Here is a 19,951-nt window from a genome sequence, read left to right on the forward strand (position 1 = left end):
AAAATGTTCCTTATGACATGTCAATGAAACCTAATCCATGGATATTGACATGCAGCCAGGAATCGTATTTCCTGACATTTATATGTGCCTGATTTCGACGCCGGGGAAATACATAACTGATATAACTACAATATCGGTAGGTCTAAATCCGAGTGATCACTTATATCAATGTTATATATATCGTCATATCATCCAGCCTTAAAACTTGAATAGTTTTTTTCAGTATTTATTTAAAAACACCCACTTATGCAGAATATAGCTAAGATGGTAAATATAATTGATGAGTTGTCAACACAATATATAACAATACAATATATACGGTATGATTTTACCCCCAAATCCAACATTATGAAACAAAATGATAACTGCAAAACATGTTTCTCTGCCTGGAGTCCAGTTGTTATGTGAATTGCAGCGATCCATTTGCTTATTTTTCTATAGCTTTAGGCAGTCTGTAAATACCTCAGATTTTCAGTCAAAGCTGTTTGTACAGTCAATCGCAAAGCTCTATTCCTGTTTTTCCGCTGCATTCACGCTGAAAACCTATGCTGCCACTCAGTGGGCGTAACCGCAGTCATAAAGGTAGGTGCATACCCTCTGTATGCGCGTAGTGTTTCTTTACAAAGTGACGTCGCCAACTACTGGCCTGGCAGCATAATAGCCTACAGCGTTTTTAGTCGTTCACGCTGAGGAAAAACTTTTCCGTTTTAGTAGCTACATCATTGTCGTGTAAACTTACCCTTAGATGATTGTCATATTATAGCCTATAGGGCAGCATATTTTCCAGACTACTGTATAATTTTGTCTAGTTGTTTGTCTTACTGTGTCTAATGTTCGTTTTATTTTCTGTACGTGACTAACAGGCCATTTGCAGTCACACATACCTGACGTTCTCCTGTAGGATTCCTCTCTACATTTCCCTCCCTGCTGGGTCTCCCGAGGGGGCAAAATTACATATTTTACCGTGCAATCATTCCTTACACTTACTGGTAAGATAAATGCATTGTTTTTGATTTCTTCTTTAGAGTAAACAGTTGCTTGAGGTCTTTTTGTTTGCTTCTTTGCTGTTTCATGCGATAGCTATGGTGGTGTTTTGAACGTAGCATTTGCCGAAACGTTTCTTGAACGCATGAGTTTTCTGACTATGGGACCACACTTTTAGCTTTTCATTCCATAATGTAACAAGATAAAATTAAATTACAACATTAATAAGATGCAGATTATTTTAAAGACAACAGGTCACATCCCAGATAGCACAGGTACGTCTGTAAGATGTACAGATAAAGATCTGTTAATCTGCTGTGTAAAAAAAATCCGCTAAACATCTTAGAAAAAGCAGTTTTACATACATTCTAAAGACTCTAAAGACGACTTCTAAATGTGTATGACATCTGACAGGAAACGCAAATGAACAAACATTGTAAAAAAAAAAAAAAAAAATACATCTTGCAGATGTAAATTCACTCTTTAAATAGATGTCTCTGAGATGTACCTGTGCTATCAGGGTATATATTGATAGCACTTTTACAATACGGTTTCATTTGACATTGTTTAACTATAGAACTAACAAAAACCAGTGTTATTTTAGTGTTTTAGTTTATTAATATTTTGAATGGGCTTTTATTTATTTATTATTTTTTTAATATTGCTATTTAGGTTTAATTTATTTTTAGTTCAGTTATAGGTTTTTTTTGTTGTTGTTAATAATTTTAGTTCTTCAACTTCAACTTATTTCAGTTTATTACCAAGGCAATGTTTCTAATTTTCATTTAGCTGAATTTTTTCAGCTAATATTTATATTTTATTTCAGCTTTATTTCAATTAACAGAAATGTTCACTGCTAGTTCGTGTTATCTAATGCATTAACTGTTAACAAATGAGACCTTATTGTAAAGTGTTACAAATATACTTTCAATCACGATTTTGGTAGATAAATAAGCTGAAATATCCTAAGTAATTTGTTTTGAATTATATATATATATATATATATATATATATATATATATATATATATATATATATATATATATATATATATTGTATACATCGTTGATTTTATCATGAAAAGTGACAACAAAATACATATGCTGAAGAGTGTAATAGCTGATACGGCATTCTTATTTTCAGCCACATTAATGTTAGTTATGTTTAAAAAGTGCCCTTCAGTGAAAAGCATGTATGTATTGAATATTCAGAGAATTATAAAATGAAATTAATTTTATTATAGAAATTGTTCTGCGAGACTTCTAGGGAAGACAAATACTTATATTTTGACATAAACAAAACTGAATTACATCGAAGACACAATCTACCGTTTTAAGCTACCAAACATTTTCCTCCTCCTCCAGTTCAGCAGTCGCCATGTTCAACAGCCTGCTTTTGTCTGCAAGCTTTGGAAAACAAATTCTGGATTGGCTTCCTTTGAACTCCTGCTATTTTTGTCTTGAAATGATACAGAGATTGTTTGTTTCTACAGGTCCACATTTGAAACAGAAATGGGCAGATGTTCTTGATATCAGCTGATGATGAAAAAAGAATGATGAATAAGCCTGCACAAATGTTCTTCTGCTCACCGATGCAAGACCAACTTAGTTTGACAGTCCATCCACGGTTGTTCAATTTTTTTTTTCCTTTTTTTTTGTCATAACATACAATTGGCCATTACATGTACAAATACATCAAAATGACTTAATTTGGAAACTGAAAAACAGAGATTTTTTTTTTTCATTTTACGATATAATACCGGGCACTTTACAGAAGTCTGTTCTCTTTTATTCTTCAAGTCTTTGTGTCCAAAGAATGATAGAGAAGTGGCACTATCCCAGTACAAAAAGGTCCTTTAGAGTCTCCTCTTTTCCTTCCATAGTAAAATACTGCTGAACAGCCCTGCCTTGAAGCCGAGAGACGTCAGGAGATGAAGGAGCTCCTCTCTTTTATCCTCTCCTCTGTTTTCTTTTTTGTTCTTGTGCGTCTTGTTCTCACTGTAGTCTTGGCCAGTATTGGGACATGTCTGGTTCACTGCCTGGCACTTGGACTGGTACAGACACCCCAGGCGAGATTAGACCTGTAGCATGAGAAAAATTAAGGAAATATTGAGGCTTGTCATATTATGTAACTTAAGAGTTTTTATAAAAAAATAAAAAAATAAATAAAAAGTATAAAAGTATAGTATAAAAAAGTAAAGTATAAAATTAGTAATATAAATATTAAATCTTAGAATATTAAATAATAAATGTAAAAGAAATACAATTAAATATTTTAATAAAATAAAATATATACATTTTAATAAAGATATAAAATTATTAATTCTTTTAATATTTACTATAAAATTTTTATTATTTATATTATATATTATTTAATATTATTTTAATTATTTTTTTAAATATTAAAAATATATCCAATATTAAAAATAAAATATGAAAAATATTGATTTATTAATTAATTTTTGCTTTAGTAGAAGAATAAACACTTACCCGTTGAGGTTGTGCCTGAGGTGGCCATTGATTGGCTGTTCATATGTGCCTGCATGTGCGGTGGTGTGTATGTGTCATAGCTCCGCCCATTCACCGAAGGACTAGTGGGCAACATGCAGGAGTAGGATGAGGTCTGGCTGGGCTGTGGAGGGGTAAGAAGGGCAAAACTGTCAGCAACACTCACATCTGATATAAAACATCCTTACAGACCTGTATGTTGTAGTTGCGTAAGATTTACAACATGCGGAAATATCAAATTACTAATCCTTTGAAACACTGAGGTAGTCACAACAGTGTAGAACAATATAGTCCAGTGTAAAGCACTAAACTGACATACTTGCATAGGAAGGTTGTTGGCCATGGTGAAGCTTGGCATTGGTGGCAGGGCGCTGTATGTGTTTGTAAGGGCTGTGTCTGATCTTCCCAACATGGAGCCTGATGTGAAGGATACTGTTGAAAAAGGGGAAAAAAACTGTTTAGAAAAAGTCAAAACACTTTTTTGCTTTTGCTCTTGGCCCTCGTGAACCAACGTTATTCACATTTCAGAGTCTTTACCTGGCGTTGTGGGCTGAGGGATTGGCTGATAAACGCTAGTGCTGAAGCTGCTACTGATGGGTATGTGACTCGAAGAGTTGCTGGCTTGTCTTCTTTGATTTCTTAACTTTTCTTCTCTCCTCCATTTTGCTCTTCTGTTTGAGAACCACACCTGGAAGGACATGCTTTAGTTAGTTTTCAAAGACTTTTAAAACAACGTAGAATAATTATTATCTAGTAGGATGAAGACTGATAAAGTGGGACACTTTTGTGTATACACACACATATATATATATATATATATATATATATATATATATATATATATATATATATTATGTAAACAAACTTTTATGTTAGATATGATTAATCGTGATATATATATATATATATATATATATATATATATATATATATATATATATATATATATATATATATATATACACACATAGTGAGTTGATGGTAGCTTTAGTGGGTGGGACATTCTCATTGAAGACATTTGATTGGACAAAATCAGTGTAGTGCAGGATGAGTCATCAATGTTTTTTTTCCAGAAGAGATTAAATTTTATGTGCGTATTTCTGCTAAAAATGTATTTTGTCAAATATCGGTCTGGTACAGTTTTATAAGTGATATCATTTGCGCAGCGATTTACAATATTTATGATATTATTTTAAAACAAGGCCAATGAAAAATTAATAAAAAGTGTCTCCTTTTACCTGTTTTCATTCTGTTTTTGTAGATTTTCTCACCTGTATTCTTGCTTCTGGTAAATCTATTTTCGCAGCAAGTCTCTCTCGCGCGAACACGTCAGGATAGTGCGTTCTCTCAAATTCTAGTGGAAACGTTAAAAAAATGATGTTAAAAAAGAGCTAAAATATAATGCAAAGTAATTTAGCTATCCAATTAAATCCAACAAATAAAAGTTTAACAAAAAAGTTGTATTTTTTTTAAATACATCTCCATGTTTACCTTTTTCAAGTGCTTCTATTTGTTCTTGTGTGAAAGATGTGCGATTCCTTTGCAGTTTTCTTTTTAGCTGAAGCCTCATTTGTGTTTCATCCGAGTCCTCCCCATTGGAGCTTATTGAGTTTGTGTTCTCACCGCCTCCGTCTGACTGTTGGCAGCCATCTGGAAAGGAAATGTAAGATGTAAGATATGTCTGAGTAAAAACACAATTCTCATTTTCTGTTTGGACTCTTTGCTTTAATTAAGAGTTTGCATGTAATATTTCTGCAGGGAAAATTTGGTACAAAATTAGTGGAGCGTTTTGTAGACTACTGTATAGCCCTCTCCAATGTTGTGGGAAAACATTTAGAGCACGCTCGCTTAGATCTTTCAGCATCGAGTCACAAAGGCTGACGAGCTTGAGGGCTTTACAGAAATGTGATAAAATGTCCCAGAAACCTTTTCAAAAGTTTTTAAAAACCAAACACCCTCTCCCCCCTTTTCATCCCAGAGTTCTTCAATTAGGCTACGGCCACCATATGGGCGTTTGCAGAGCTATTGAGGTGACCACCAATACTTGAATAGGAGAGGGATGCTTTCACAGCCACACAATGTGGGAGAGTAAGGGTAACTCTTAAATACTCGCTGTGAGGACGGATGGCAAACTTTCGTGGGTTGAATTTTGAGGACACAATTGGATGAGGCGACAAAAGGATTCTCTCGAGCAGTCATTGTAGCACAAGGATTCCAGTCAACAGACTTTTCAGCTCGGCGTGTTAACCTTTATGCTCTACTGTCATTAATCACTGTCCCAAGGGCCGGCCCGTTCAACCTCGGTTAGGATTTATACCTTCTTATAGGCGCAGGGAAAAAACAGCCAGGCCACCGTGAATGAGACATCGAAATGCAAAGGCTCTTGTTTGTCACAGACAAGGCGATAGGAGTGCCAATTGTGAGTCGATAAGCTTTAACCTGCTGTGTTGTTGGACACCAGTGGCTAATTAATCCCATCAGATACATTTGAGTTTGAAAAGTCTAAAGAAACTTGTTGATATTTTACACACAGTTGCCAACTATAAATGAAACTCCAGACTATATGGACTTTTACATGGGTGGTGGTTTAAATAGTCGCAAACTTCCAGTTGCCTCTTTAAAAGATGATATCTGTGTCAAAGTCATAATTTGGAATGTATAATATTTAAAGGGTCTTTTATGAATTTATTAAATAATGCTCACAGGACATGTAAACTAGTGGGAAAACACAGTTAAAAATTATCATTCCATTTTTTCCCTAAAACTGCCTGTCAGTAAAATATTTTAAATATAGAATCATATGCAATAATGTTAGCTTACTGTTTAGTTTTTGGGTCTTATTAAGCAAATGAGCAATTTTTGAGACTATAATTAACAGGTTACAGCTATGAGAATATAACCCTTTTTAATATATTTGTGAAAAAACATGCTTATAAGCGTTTATTTAACTAGTGTCATAAGATAGATCAAACAATTTGAGGATAAATGAGTTACAATCATTGTGTTATGAAATTTAGTTCATCAGTGTATTTTTGGAAGTAGATAATTTGACTAATCAGTTAATTATTTAGGTATTTTTTTTCTGTAGGCGATGAACAGTGAATAACCTCAAATGAAGCTCAAAGCAATTACATGATATAACCATAGGTGTATGAAGCTTACACTAAAGCAATAACAAATAAAAAATGCTGTACATTTTTCCATACTTTTTTACTGGTATGATGCAAGTTAAACATGGTGACCCTATCTACTGACAGGCATATAGTGTGAAATATTAGGCCTACTAGCTTTCCTTTTCTTCTCAAAGTAATTTATTTATCAAAGACAGTGCGTTTCTATGTTCTAAGAAAGTTTTAAAAGGTCTTTGTGTTTAGTATCCACACTTTTCAAGAGCTAATCCGAATGTGTGGCCTGTTCTCAAAAGCCTGACCAACTGTCGCCAGATTTAGGATTTGTTTTCTCTGAGAAAGGCGGTGGGAAATAAAATCATTCCTTATTGGGGCGTTGTCGTAACCGGTGAGGCGGAAGGCAAGCAAAAATGTGGCAAAACAACCGCGGCATCTTTCAGCTGTGGAGGCCTTGATCAAAACATGCGAGGACCCTTGGAAAAGAGAAAGTGTCCAAATCCTTTAGACGGCTTTAGCACCCCGGTCCTATGGCGGAGGGAGGGGCTGCTATGAGTCCTCTGAATGCGATAGAGTTGTCTCTTTTAGCGTCCTGTCAGCCCAGATGAATCCGCGATTTTATTCAGTGTTGCGTGACATTCATCAGATTGCGACCATATTTGTCTCGCTCAGAAACCTCACCCAGACTAATAGCCTGTGATAGGAGTGGACTTCTATGACAGCTATATAAGAGATGTTTAGCTACTTACAAAAAGCATTATGTTTGTAGACTCAATAATACTCTCAAAAATAGCTTATCACAGATAGGCTAGTGATGACTGTTATTACATTTTAAGCGCACAGGTTTGAGTTTGTCAGAAATTAGATGCTTAATAATGCTGGCAATTAATCCATATTATAATAGGCACTTTATTAATTAAGTAAATTAGCATGTTCCAAGTTTTTGTCTAAAACATTCCTGGTAGACGAGGCCGCATGACAATAAATAGTTTTAAATATGCAACGACTTCATGTAGACTTGTAGATAGCATGTCAGGCGAAATCAAATTAGTCCATATGCGTATCTTGCACTACTCATAAAAATATGTTAAATATTATAGGCTATAACGTTTTTTTTTTTTTTTTTTTTGCGTATATGAATCAGCTTTATAGGCTATACTCACCTTGGAAAGGCCTAAAACACGTTTTTGTTTTTGTCACAAGATATATTGCTATAGCTAAACACGTCAAGGTTTTGAAGACGATATTAGGCTATACATACTTTAATTCTCTATTTGTATCTTTTTCTACGTCTTTCTTTCGTTGTGTAGCGCCTTTAACACTGACAACTCTAATTGGCAAACGTTGCCATATTATGTCCAGGGTGTCTCCGGTGGAACATTTCCACAGCTGTCTCCTCAAACTAAACGCGTATTTATGTTGCCTTAATGGGAAACAAAACGTTCTCTAATGAGCTATTACGTAGCGACAGAACTGTTCCCATAACACATTTTTTTTTTCTTCTGTGTGACCGAAACATATTTTGCACAGGAAATCCACACACTGTTCCCGGTCTATTTCGATGTCGCTTTCTTTATGAACTGTAAAGGTGGATTTCAACTCGAATTATTATTATTAATGTTTTTATTACTATTATTGTTATGTCCTATAATTTATTTAATGAATTAGCAGTCATTTAATTACTAATATTATAACAGCAAATTAAGTCCCGTGTATCCTAGAATTTAACCAGAAGCATTTATTTAAATATATATATATATATATATATATATATATATATATATATATATATATCATATATCATCTAATAATAGGAAACTTAAAAACGCTATGGAATAAAAAACTATAAGCATTTATTATTATTATTATTATTATTATTATTATTATTGTTTAACCTTTTTAGATAATAATTCATTATGAATTCATCCAGACTGCAAAATAACAATCAGCGAATACAATGCCCCTTTTTGCACCATCTTCCTCTATGCAAAGTAAAATAGCCATACCTTGATTGGGCTGTCCTGGCACTGAGGTTCCGGGGTACCAGCCCGGCCGGGTCCCCCACGTGCCGGTCTGACCGTTCAGCATCCTCAGCTTTTCATACATGCCATCTGCGCCCATCTGTTGCTTTTCGCTAGCCAGGTTGCGCAGTACTCTGTTTATCGATGACACCTGAAAGACGAACCCAAAGATGCGGCACATTAATTAAAGAGCGCGTCCACGATGTGGCATCTTGGCTTTTGGAACGATTGGCCCCATTTCTGCACAGGCCTACATGCCAGAGCATTACATCGCATTGCATTGTCCTCTGGTGGAGAGGAGATTACATGACTGATGCTGGAGAATGTTCACGTTCAAGGTCATTAGTGCATGCGTTTAAGCAACGCATCAAATTATTACGCATTAATGTTGTTAATGAATTCATGGCAACTTCTCTGAATGAACTTACACTTGGTATATTGTCGTTTGTGCAGACCCCCTCTGATAGCAGCCTGTCTCGGATTTCCCACGCGAAGATTGACGGACACTCCCTCTTGTACTGGGCAATTTTGCCGACCACCTCGGGAGTCGCTACTCGTGGTTTACTTCCTCCGATCGCCCTTGGTCTGATGGAGCCTGTTTCATAGTATCTACCCAAGATTTTACTCACACAGCCGTTCGACACCTAGATGGAAAACAAAAGAAACAATTCACATACATTATTTAAAACTAGTGTGAAATGTTAAGTGTATGCTGCAAGCAATGATAAGCTTACGTTTTCATTGTCCAGCACTTGGACTTTTGCATCAGCATGGGTCTATAACACAAGAAATACCTTTAACACAAAAAATATGTCTTCAGTGGTACGAGAAATGATGCACTTTTTAAAATGCATTTCGGTCGCCAATTTTAAAAATTGCCAAATGGAAAAAAAGATGAGAAGTGCTTCGATCCATTCCACAAGACCACTGTTTATGCATTCCAAAATGAAATTTGAAATGAATCCTCGTTGTTCGCTGGCATTAATAATGCAAAGGTTTAGCCTATTAAAAAAACTATACAGCTAGGAAAAAGACCGTAAGTATGAAACAGCACAAATGTGAAACAAAACTTGTGTAAAATTATTTAGATTTTTTAATTTTTTTGTTTGGGTGAGGAGTTCACATGAACGGGAAAATATGCATTCTCATCACCTGCAGAATTCGGGATATGTCACACGGCCGCGCGCCACTGTGAGCGAGTTCAACTATTTTCTGTCTCGTGGAGTCGGGCAGCGGTCTGCCGTTGACGAACACACCGCCGAGTTGGTTCACTCCACTGTGACCTAAAAAAAAAAGAGAAAAGGGTAAGGTCCCGTTGTAATTCACCCAGCATTTAGCAAACCAGACTCAAAATACAGACTATTCAAACAGAATCCAATCAAAGCTGTTTTTAATAGAAGCTTTCAGGTCTCAAATAAGTCAAGCATTACAAGAGCATTGTCAACAAATCTCAATATTCAGCAAAGACCGGTGTAAATCTCTTTTAAATCAGCATAGCCGGTAATTATTGCTGTTGTTCAGCTGTCATATGTTTTCGACTGTTCTCCAGATGTGCTCGTAATATCATAATCTCCTAATACACAATTGTAATATAATTACACATGCAGAACATTGATTAAGCGTCAGCGCTCTCGTATGATCTGGAGCAAAACATCTCCAACCCACTGAGCCGAGATTTGCGCATCTTTGCAAAGCCTTAAACGGATCAGATGGCGTAATGCTATTTGTGGCATTACATTAAAACTTCTTAAACGCTGCCATGATTTAAAGCATAGCCCCACACATTAAGTAAAACAAAAATACTACTGATAATAAAGCATCAACCATTGCACAGCATGTCCTATGTACGCAATTAGCTTATGTTACTATGTCAGTGGAAAAGCCCCCAAAAAGCACACCAAACCTGAAGCCAAAACGGAAAAGCCGCCTTCCCGGTTTGCTTTACTTCTCAGCTCCCTTCCCTTCGAAGCCTCGCGTTAAATTGAGTCCAAGAGCACAAGCTCCTTTGCAATAAATAAGCTCCAAATATAGAAGAGGGGGAAAATATGATGAGCCTGCCTGACATTTGTCTTTAAAATAAAGCTAGCTGCACGTCAAGTTTGAGCTTAATTTCTGGAAATAGGCGGAAGTCGCCCTGGATCATGCATGGAAGGCTAATTGAAAAGATCAGTTGGAGCACTTGTGGCAGGCATGTCACTTTATGACATCGCTCTGCTTTTGAAAATCGCATCGTCACGACAAATAGTAGCATGATAAAACGACCCTTTCTGTCTGCATTTGGATATCACTCAGACTAAATTGGACTCTACTCATTTCCCCTTTAAGGGAAGCTTAATTTTAAGGTAGCCAGGGGCTGTGCGCGTGTACGTTCGCGGGGGCGCGCTTCGCCCTTAATATATTAAAAGTGACATTTCTTTTTTTCCCAAGTGACAAACCTCCATTGCCTATATTTAAGCACTGGAAGCAAATATGCAGGTCCTGTAGGCTTATACATATAAATTCTATATAACGAAGTGCTTTATAGTTTATTTTACCCGAGAACTACCTCTGCTAATATTTCTAATTATACACAACAAAAAGAAAGGCAGAAAGCAAATATATATTCCTTTTTGCAGAGAAATTTAATTCGGAATTACAGTCAATTTGTCTTTTTCTGCCTAGTAATAGTCGCATTGAAGATTTATTGGCTTTGAAACCATATGCCGTATGGCTCTTAAATGCAGCCACTTGATTTGATCTGGCCAACACGCAGATTAGGATATAAAATCAAACTTTCGCTTGAAAGGTTAAGTCTTAATCGTTCTATAATTCCCTACGGTGAATGGTGTCGGTCTCGCCCAGTGGCAATCATCGCGCGCGCGGTCCTCTGTTTCTAATCAATTAATAAGAAGACATATGGTGTCAATTTGGACGCTCCACTCTATATACACCCAAGAGTTATTAGCACAAAGCTTGGGTTGCCGCCTGTGACCTTTAAACAAACCAAAGGCCTAACCCGAATGATATCTTTTTAGTAATACACGCGAGAAATCACACGACAACATTTCACTGATTATCCTTGAGAGAGAAAAATCTACGTAAAGTTCGTAAGGGGGAAACGTTTGTTTTGTTTTGTTTTTTTTTTAGTGATTTTATTCCCTGGCTTGTATTTATAATAATGTTTTTAAAAGTGTGGGGATATGAATTTCTTATTTATTTATTATTTATCGCTCATATAGTTCCATGTGCTCTACTTCAGCTGACCTAATTTTAAATGCTTCGTTACTCCAAATCTTTGCACCTTCCGTCAAATTTAGTGACTAAAACAGTTTACCAGTCGTTAGTATGAAGACAGAGCAAATAACTGGCACTTACAACAATAAAAGCAATAGAAATGAGAGGATGACATTCAACACACCTTCGTTACAGATGTCATACACCTCTTGTCCAGCATTAAGAGAGAAAATATGTCTCATTTATTGTAATCATAACTTACTCAGTACTTTCTACAAATGACTAAGTATATGTTTTGCTAGTTGGCCTTCACACATCTCAAAGACACAGACACATCAGCGCATGTAATTTATTCATGCTCTACAACACTCAATGTTGCATCAAAGCTCAGTCTATTATTTCACTCTCGCGGTGTTTCATAAACATGAGAGACGTTCCATCAGAATCATGCAATGTCAATTTCGTCTCTGCTAATGGACTAGGTGGATTGGCCGCCGATGCTAACATTAATTCAGCAATTATTTAAAAGCAAGTCAAGCAGAAACATCCTCTCTCTCTAATACACACAGACTCACACACAATTATGCAAAGAGCATATGGGTTAGACACTCTAACTAGGTTGTGTAGCTATGCAGGCTTCTATGTGACTTTTTTTTTTAATTAAGGAAATTTCTCACTGGGAATGTAATTTTTGCTCTCTCAAATGTAGCCTTATGAATTGAAATAATGGCCTTCGATGTTCCATAAAACTGTAAAATAGTTAAAGTCAGGATTAAGCAGTTAGTTTAGCTTACTAGCTACTTTGAGGGAGCTGTATGAATGACAGGCAAACATTTGGGCAGCATGCACACGCCCAACACCTCTGACGAACAGTGTAAACTGCCATCACTAATATACTAAAACAAATGCCTTTCTGGCTAGACGCTTCTCACGTTTTTCCTCATGTTTATTTTTTTCGCACACCTTGCAAATTAAAAGAGAAAAAAACGCATTTCAGAAAATGAAAAGAACTCCACTTACTGTTTTGCATCATGGACGCGACGCCAGACTCCCACGTGGCCCGGTTATAGTATTCTATTAGTCATAAAAAAACAATAATATTGGTCAGTTTCACATTTTTAAATCATGTGTATTGCAGTGCAATGTGTGTAAGACTTGTGTGCAAGAAAGTTACGGACAATATTGTGTGGGCTGAAGTTTCAGCATTTTATTTTGCATTCATGCTGCAAAAAGTGAGAACAAAAAATACTGTCTCCACAAATACACTTATGCCCAGGGTTTAAACTTGCCTGGAAACAGAGTTGACTGTCCGCTTAAAACAATTTATAGACTCTCATCTGCTTCACTCTATTAAAATATCCCTAGGACAAAGCAAAACAATTTATTAGTACACCTAGCCGTAATTATTTCTTTAGCATTACAACTAAATCTAATATTAGCTTTTTTAAGATATTGTATTTATGACTAATACAATAATTAATTTGTTATTCTGTTTAATTAAAATATACTCCTCAGTGTTTATAACAGTTGGGATTCTTAATTTATTTTAAGTTTTAGTTTTATAGTTAAGTTTTCTTATTTTAAGTGATTAATAATAATACGATGTTATTGTTGTTGTTATTGTTATTAAACTAAATATTGCCGACTTGTACATCTGCTTTTCCGCTAACCTTCGTGATTAGAAAACTTCAAATGTTGTGGGCAAGGCCTAATTTTTTCTCCCCTTCAGATACTCTCTTCTGGTGACACACGCTGTCTACCTCGCCTGGCTGCGCTGGAAAAGTAAAGCCAGGAGGGGTGAGGGGTCCCCGACAAAGCCCCGCTGAATTTTAACAATAGCTTTCTTTCTCCCTCTACACCAAAACCCAGAGAGTAAAACCCGGGCTCCCTAACTAGCTACACCGCTTCCAACTAAACGTACAACAACTCTCAGAAAATACAAAGAGCTGAAGGGAGCGAGCCCCCCTCCTCCTCCTCCTACACCCGGTTCAGCATACCCCCCTTCATCCGCATCAGCCAGTGCAGCTCACTATGACCCGGTGCCCGTTACCTCAATGCCTTTTTGTTTGTCTCGTTGCGCGAAATAGAAAAGTAATTTCTTGTTATAAGTATCTGGAGGTAATTGTGTTACTGGTATGTGTCGTTAAGGGCTGTAAAAAATGTACAACAGCGCAGTGGGGCGCTCAATTGGTAAAAGACAATTGCAATAAAGAACCCATTCAATACATTTGCCGAAAAGGAGGCCACTGAAGAAATACTCCCTTCTTTGATTTTTCTTTTTCTTTTTAAGTAGATGGATTGTGTGCGCGGTTTACAGTGCACAGCAACAAATAAATACATACACTAATCGCCAGCGTAGAGTTGCACGTGTTTCATTAAATAACATTTATAATTTTAAAATAATGTACTATCATTATTTTTAACATTTCACATTTTCTCAAATTTCTCTAGAAATTACGGCAAATTAAAACAATTATGTTTTGTTGCTGTTGTTGCAAATAAATGTTTATGTAACGATTCCATTTTTTTTTTTTTTTTTTTTACAAAGTAAACTAGTTAGTATTTCTTACCCATGTGGGCTATTTAAGGTCTTCTGCCTGCACTCATCTTTTTAGTTAATGATCTGTTTTAATAGTGCTGTCTGTAATTGACAGGGCCTAATCTGCATTTTGTTCGTTCTAATGTGCAACATGAAGGCTCTTAATTAAGCACACTTATTCAAGCCTTTGATATTCTGCGCAAAGTACATTAGGGAAAGTTTAGAAAGTTGAAAACGATGCTGATTTATATCACAACAGATTTATAAAACTACCATATGTAGCCTGTTACACGATATAAAACGCTTTCACCGTTTAAAATCAGAATAGAGACATAGAATCAGATTAATTTAAATTTACATAATTTAAAGGCATATATGTTAGATAAAGTGTCTAATTTAATATTTATTCAAACATCAACTTATACACATAGATTTAGATTAGATACAAAATATAATATCGCTAATTTTCTGTTCTGTTTATATATATATATATATATATATATATATATATATATATATATATATATATATATATATATGCTACCACTAAAACAAAATCTAGTAACCTTAACGGTTAAGTTTGAAGTTTAGACATTAATGTAATTATGCTTTTTAATAGTAAGTCTGAGACAAAGAAGGCAGCAGTCCCTGACTGAAAAGCAAAACACCAAGTTCACGGTGCGATTTGGTGGTGGCGCCCGGCTGAATGTGATGGTGTGATTCAACCTGACACTCCACCTCATCGGGTCATTGCGTTCCCATTTTCAGGACTGATCGCGGTCTTGGCCTACTGTGACTTTTTGCTTTCTCTGTCATAAATAAGAACTTTGCTTGGCACAAAACTCGACATAGGCTAGCTGAAGCATAAAAAGGCAAAGAGCGTCCGTGAAAATCAATGATTTAGTTTGACACCACGAGGCTATGCAGCTTTATTTTTTTCTGTTTTAGTATCGTGCTTTATTTTCAAGTTTCTTTTTATTCAAGGACACAAATAACTTTAGTAGCTAGCTGTCGGATTCTTTCCTCTCATAATTATTATTTAGCTACAAATGAATAGTTTTAAACCTGACGTGTACATGTAGCAAGACTAATTTCACTTGTAAGCGGTGCATATGCGTACGAGTTGCTCTAAAGAGAAGAATGTCTTAACTTACCTTTTTGAGGCATAGTTCCAACAGCTTTCGTATCCTCGCTGATATACTTCGTTTACAATAAGGAGAAAACTCTGAAGAAAATCGTCCTCAAACAGTTTGTCTTTTATAGTTTCCAACTGATCTCGGGCAGAAAATTTAAATTCCCTGCGAAGGAAACAGAGATTGACAATAAAATGGGATGTCAAGACTGCGCGAGACTGAAAAATGTGCGCTCGTGGGAGTGAGTGAGAGAGAGAGGGGAAAAGAGGGAGAGGGAGCGAGAGAGAGGGCGCGCACCTATGCTGATTGGTGATAGCACTCGTGTATTAATGTATGTGTTCCTGGTCTGTGCCTCGCCTCCTCTCCTCTTCAGTGGCCCATTAGCTGAGCCTGACCTCTGTCATCATCTCCCAGCAAAACACTTCCTCCTGCCCCGGTGACAGAGCGGGAAACAGGGCCGAACGAAAATCTAGTTTTCAACCCTACTTAATCACTCCTCATAAGCAAAAGTTCTCTCCCAATTTTTCCATTGGAATGCATTTGGGCGTTCAGGCTATTGAATTATGGGTGACTAGACCCTTTTACGGAAGGAAAAAAAAAAAAAAAAAAAAAAGTTTTTGACATAAGCTACCAAATGCCATTGTACTGAAACTGTACTTTTTGTAGTCACATATTAAGCATTCAAGGGAGTACGAATAATTTCTTAAATGTCGGCCTGCTTCTATTTACATCGTACTTAACTCCGGTAATATTGTGTCAATGTACGCTCCCCTTGTCCATTGAAACGAGCGCAAACTTTCTCCACGTGTCATTGTTGACTTGGTGTCTGAGAATGTCATCAGCCTTTACGGCGCGCGCTCAATGATCAGTTGGGAGACCCCATACTATTTACATTAATAGCGTGATTTGTTGTGGTATTTCAGCGGGAGAAAAAGAAACTCCGTGTCGTGGGTTGCCAAGGGGGAAATGAAAATATCATTACGTCCATGGCTGGACACTTAAACTACATTTGTTGATTGCTTGGACATTAGCACACACCTCGGTAAACTCTAAAGCAACCCCTCCGCGCCTGTGTTCGAGGTTACATGCGCTGCACTCTCAGCTCGCCACTCGCAGCTTGGGGTGTTCCACCCGTTCACTGGAGTGGAATAGATTCCGGGTTGGGATACAAGAACTGGAGAGGGGAGGGGGGACGTATAGCATGGTGGGACAGCTTTAAAGAGAGACAAAATGTGTTGGGACGCACGGAGCATAAAATTAAGCTGTGGTTGCATACACTTGACTTCGTTTTGACATGTGAAAAGTGCTAAAAGTCGGAGCTCATCAATAAACTATCGCGAAAGTGAATGCGAGCTCTGACAACCATTGCATTCCCCACTATAGCACAATGAGGAAACAAACGACACTGCCAAAGAGTCTGCATCGCAATGAAAGGCCGCTTGAATGGGAGTCGGATAATGAGCTGGCGCGACCGTCATGCACTGTCATCTCGGGTCCTGCAGTGCGACCCCGCCACACTGTTTGATATTTCGAATAATTTCCCTCTCCTCCCTATTTGAAGTTTTTGCTAGTGAAGTGTTCAGCTCGAAATGCAACACGTTGTGCTACTGCACTGAGATTCAAACGTTTGTTTTTATTTTATTTTTTGTTTTTGTTTTGAAACGACCCCATCATATTCGTAGCAAGCTAACTGATGGTTGTCCTTAAAATAGAGCAGTTTTAATCTTACACTTTAAAAAATAATGGTTCTTTGGAGCAACCTGGTTCAGCAAAAAATCTTATTAAGAATCAGGGGTCTTAAAGTTAGCTTTTGTTTTTTGAATTTTAAAAAGTTAGACTATCAATGTTTCGTTAGCTTTTAGGTTCTTCAGAACTAGCCTATTTGTTTTTAAAGATAAATACAACTTTTTTCTCGATTCCATGGAATCAGGCTGCAAAACTATTTTGGTTCTATTTAGAACGTTTACTTAGGAGTAGCCTACGTACGTATAAAATAAAGTAAATAAAAATATTCTTATGGAGACTAGAGACGTGTCTATATTTACTCTATCGTTTAACCACGCAACTTTTAACGATCAACCTGTTTAAAGGCTGGCCTACATCAAATATTTGACTAGTTCGAGACTTTTCACACGGATGGACTCTTGTAGTCCTCGCATCAATTAGCACAGTTCGGATTAGCAGTCAGTGGTGTTTGGTCATGAAAAAGACCCTAATCTTGTCGTTATTTCCCTCAGGCAAAATAGACGGTGCCTCGCCTCTGCCTAAAAGTTTTCAACAGGGAGGAAAAAAAAAAAAAACTAATAATAAGGGGCGGGGACAGGACTGAATGCAGCTGACGTCAGAGCGAGCAAGAGAGACGTGAAGAGAGAGAGAACTAGAGGCAATGTGGGAAAAGTTTATCGTTATGGCCAGTGCAAGCCCCACATCCAGTCGCCATGTTCTGGGTTCTGGGGGAGGGGGCTTACTAAAGTGTGTGGTGTGGTGTGTGTGTGTGTGTGTGTGTGTGTGTGTGTGAGGTTGCCCACAGCGACATAGACCACCGCACTGGCAAAGGGCCCTGCTATGTAACTCTAGGATCCAAAAGAAGCAAGTTACACATTATTCCATTTTATTAGGATATAACAGATAGAAGTTGTCTTGAGCTGATAATTTTAATTGTTATTCCCGTTCTTTCTTTTGCTGATTATTAGAGAGGAGAGAACCGGAGAATTGTTTTGCAGCCTGTGTGAAGTGTAAGATTTAAATTATTTCGATAACATGATGTTTCAGTTGTGACAGAGTTTATGGGACGTGTAATCTGAATTCAGGGCGAAGTTTATGCATTGCAGGTCAAATGGGAACTTTAATCTTAAAATTAATTTCTAACGACTGTGTTTTATATCAATTTGAGTAGCCATTGATATAGCCTATTAAATATTTCTTCTCCTACATTTAAGTTTTTGACTGCACTAGTTCTGCTTTATGGGAACAATTATATTGTATTATGGGAAATTAATAAGCCTATCTTAAAATATTCCTTTATTGCAAAAACAAGGTTATTAAAAGACCATTCATTATTTTATTTATTTTACATTTATTTTAGTTCAGTACATTTTTATAATAATGAAAATGTTGTTACTTAGTTGCATCATTAGGTTCAATAATGTTTACTCTCATCTGACAGATAAAATATTTCTCATAATCATTCCTCGTGAGGATCTCCTGTTTACAGATGTCTTTTAAGGCTTTACGTTGCACATAAAGCAATTTTCTGTTATGGTGTCAAAAACGAGTATTAATTATTGAAGGAAAATAAATGAATTTCACAGCATAGTTTTAGGGAAAAGAAATTGCTGTATGCCAGTCATATTTATGTTACTGCTCGAGCCCAAAATGATGTCAGCGCAATAATGTGGTGCCATATAATTTGTTAAAACATGTTATAAAGAACCTTGTAAACTTACCTCAATAAACGTTCCGCTAGCGTATCATATGTGAGTGATTTCGTTATGAGAGGCACGTTTCCAAATGAGTTTCGAGACGAGTAGCCTAAAGAGTGTCTAGAGAGCACCCCTCCGAATCCGTTTCACAAAACAACTCCCAAAGTAAATAATATCCAGTCCAACAAGCCGAAAAGGGAAAGCCGAAAAGTTGTGAGAGATTGTAAACCCCTCTTTGTAGTCTTGATGAAAATACTAGCCTATTTAACAGATGAAAGCAGGTCCAACTTTGGACTCTCCCTCGTGTTTCTTACGACACACGCAAACGTCGCACGTTAACTGTGTTGTCTTGATGAGTTCAAAATACCTCACTTTAAACGTGGTCCGGAATAAAAAAGACGTCCCCGTCTCACCATCAACTTTCTCTAAATATTAACCTCGACCTGGCAGTGATTGGCTAGAGTGACGGCTCACGTCACTATTGACGCCATTTATCATTCCCCAAACCGGGAAGTTGAAGGAACGGCTGTCTGCTGTGTGCGGTTATAAGCCATATCAAGTTCCTTTGAGGTTCCTCCGATTTAATGGGTTTAGTCTGTTTTAAATGTAACATTTCGAACCACCATGAAAATAATGTTTGAATTAGTGAGAATTAGTGAAGAAGCCTATTATCCTATAAACATAAAGGAACACTTTTTGTTGCGATACAATATTTTAGGAATCAAATGAAATGCACGAGAAATATTGCAATTCATTCATGCTGTTTACAAACTAGACTATATCTATTGTTAGGCCAACAAAAAAAGTTGCTCAAAATTCGCCATGTTTGTTATTACTAGGAATCTTGTCTGATTATTTACGCCGGATGACAAAACAAAATAACGTTTGCAATTAGTGACCCCAGGTCTATATGTTATGGAATTGATGTTTGTCCATACGCACGCGCAGTAATAGTATCATGTTGTCAGATGTGCATATTAGATGTGCTTATTCCGCCGTTGGGGCGT

General features: G+C 36.7%; 1 protein-coding gene across 7 annotated transcripts; it reads right to left on the reverse strand.

Moving 5' to 3' along the window:
- Positions 1-2,890: 2,890 nt before the first annotated feature.
- Positions 2,891-19,369, reverse strand: pax6a (paired box 6a). Of its 7 annotated transcripts, XM_048158814.1 has the most exons (15): positions 18,969-19,369; positions 15,544-15,687; positions 13,140-13,211; positions 12,871-12,924; positions 12,035-12,058; positions 9,790-9,920; positions 9,372-9,413; positions 9,066-9,281; positions 8,623-8,788; positions 4,983-5,141; positions 4,763-4,845; positions 4,029-4,179; positions 3,811-3,923; positions 3,474-3,615; positions 2,891-3,064 (listed from the first exon to the last, which is right to left on the reverse strand). In XM_048158814.1, exons 4-15 carry the CDS (start codon positions 12,881-12,883, stop codon positions 2,979-2,981), a joined length of 1,326 nt encoding a protein of 441 aa, XP_048014771.1. In that variant the 5' UTR covers positions 12,884-12,924; positions 13,140-13,211; positions 15,544-15,687; positions 18,969-19,369; the 3' UTR covers positions 2,891-2,978. The 7 variants fall into 7 exon arrangements, with proteins under 7 accessions (XP_048014771.1, XP_048014766.1, XP_048014773.1 ...); XM_048158809.1 differs by lacking the exon at positions 13,140-13,211; XM_048158816.1 differs by lacking the exon at positions 12,035-12,058 and having other exon boundaries at positions 18,969-19,368.
- Positions 19,370-19,951: the final 582 nt, after the last annotated feature.

This window comes from Megalobrama amblycephala, linkage group LG15 (genome assembly GCF_018812025.1).
Source record: "Megalobrama amblycephala isolate DHTTF-2021 linkage group LG15, ASM1881202v1, whole genome shotgun sequence".
Lineage (NCBI taxonomy): Eukaryota > Metazoa > Chordata > Actinopteri > Cypriniformes > Xenocyprididae > Megalobrama > Megalobrama amblycephala.

Coding starts and splice junctions, on each gene's coding strand:
- pax6a (XM_048158809.1), bottom strand. Junction 9,414..9,789: donor ACATATCCCGAATTCTGCAG/GTGATGAGAATG, acceptor CTTGTGTTATAG/ACCCATGCTGATGCAAAAGT. Junction 4,180..4,762: donor TACCAGAAGCAAGAATACAG/GTGAGAAAATCT, acceptor ATGTCCTTCCAG/GTGTGGTTCTCAAACAGAAG.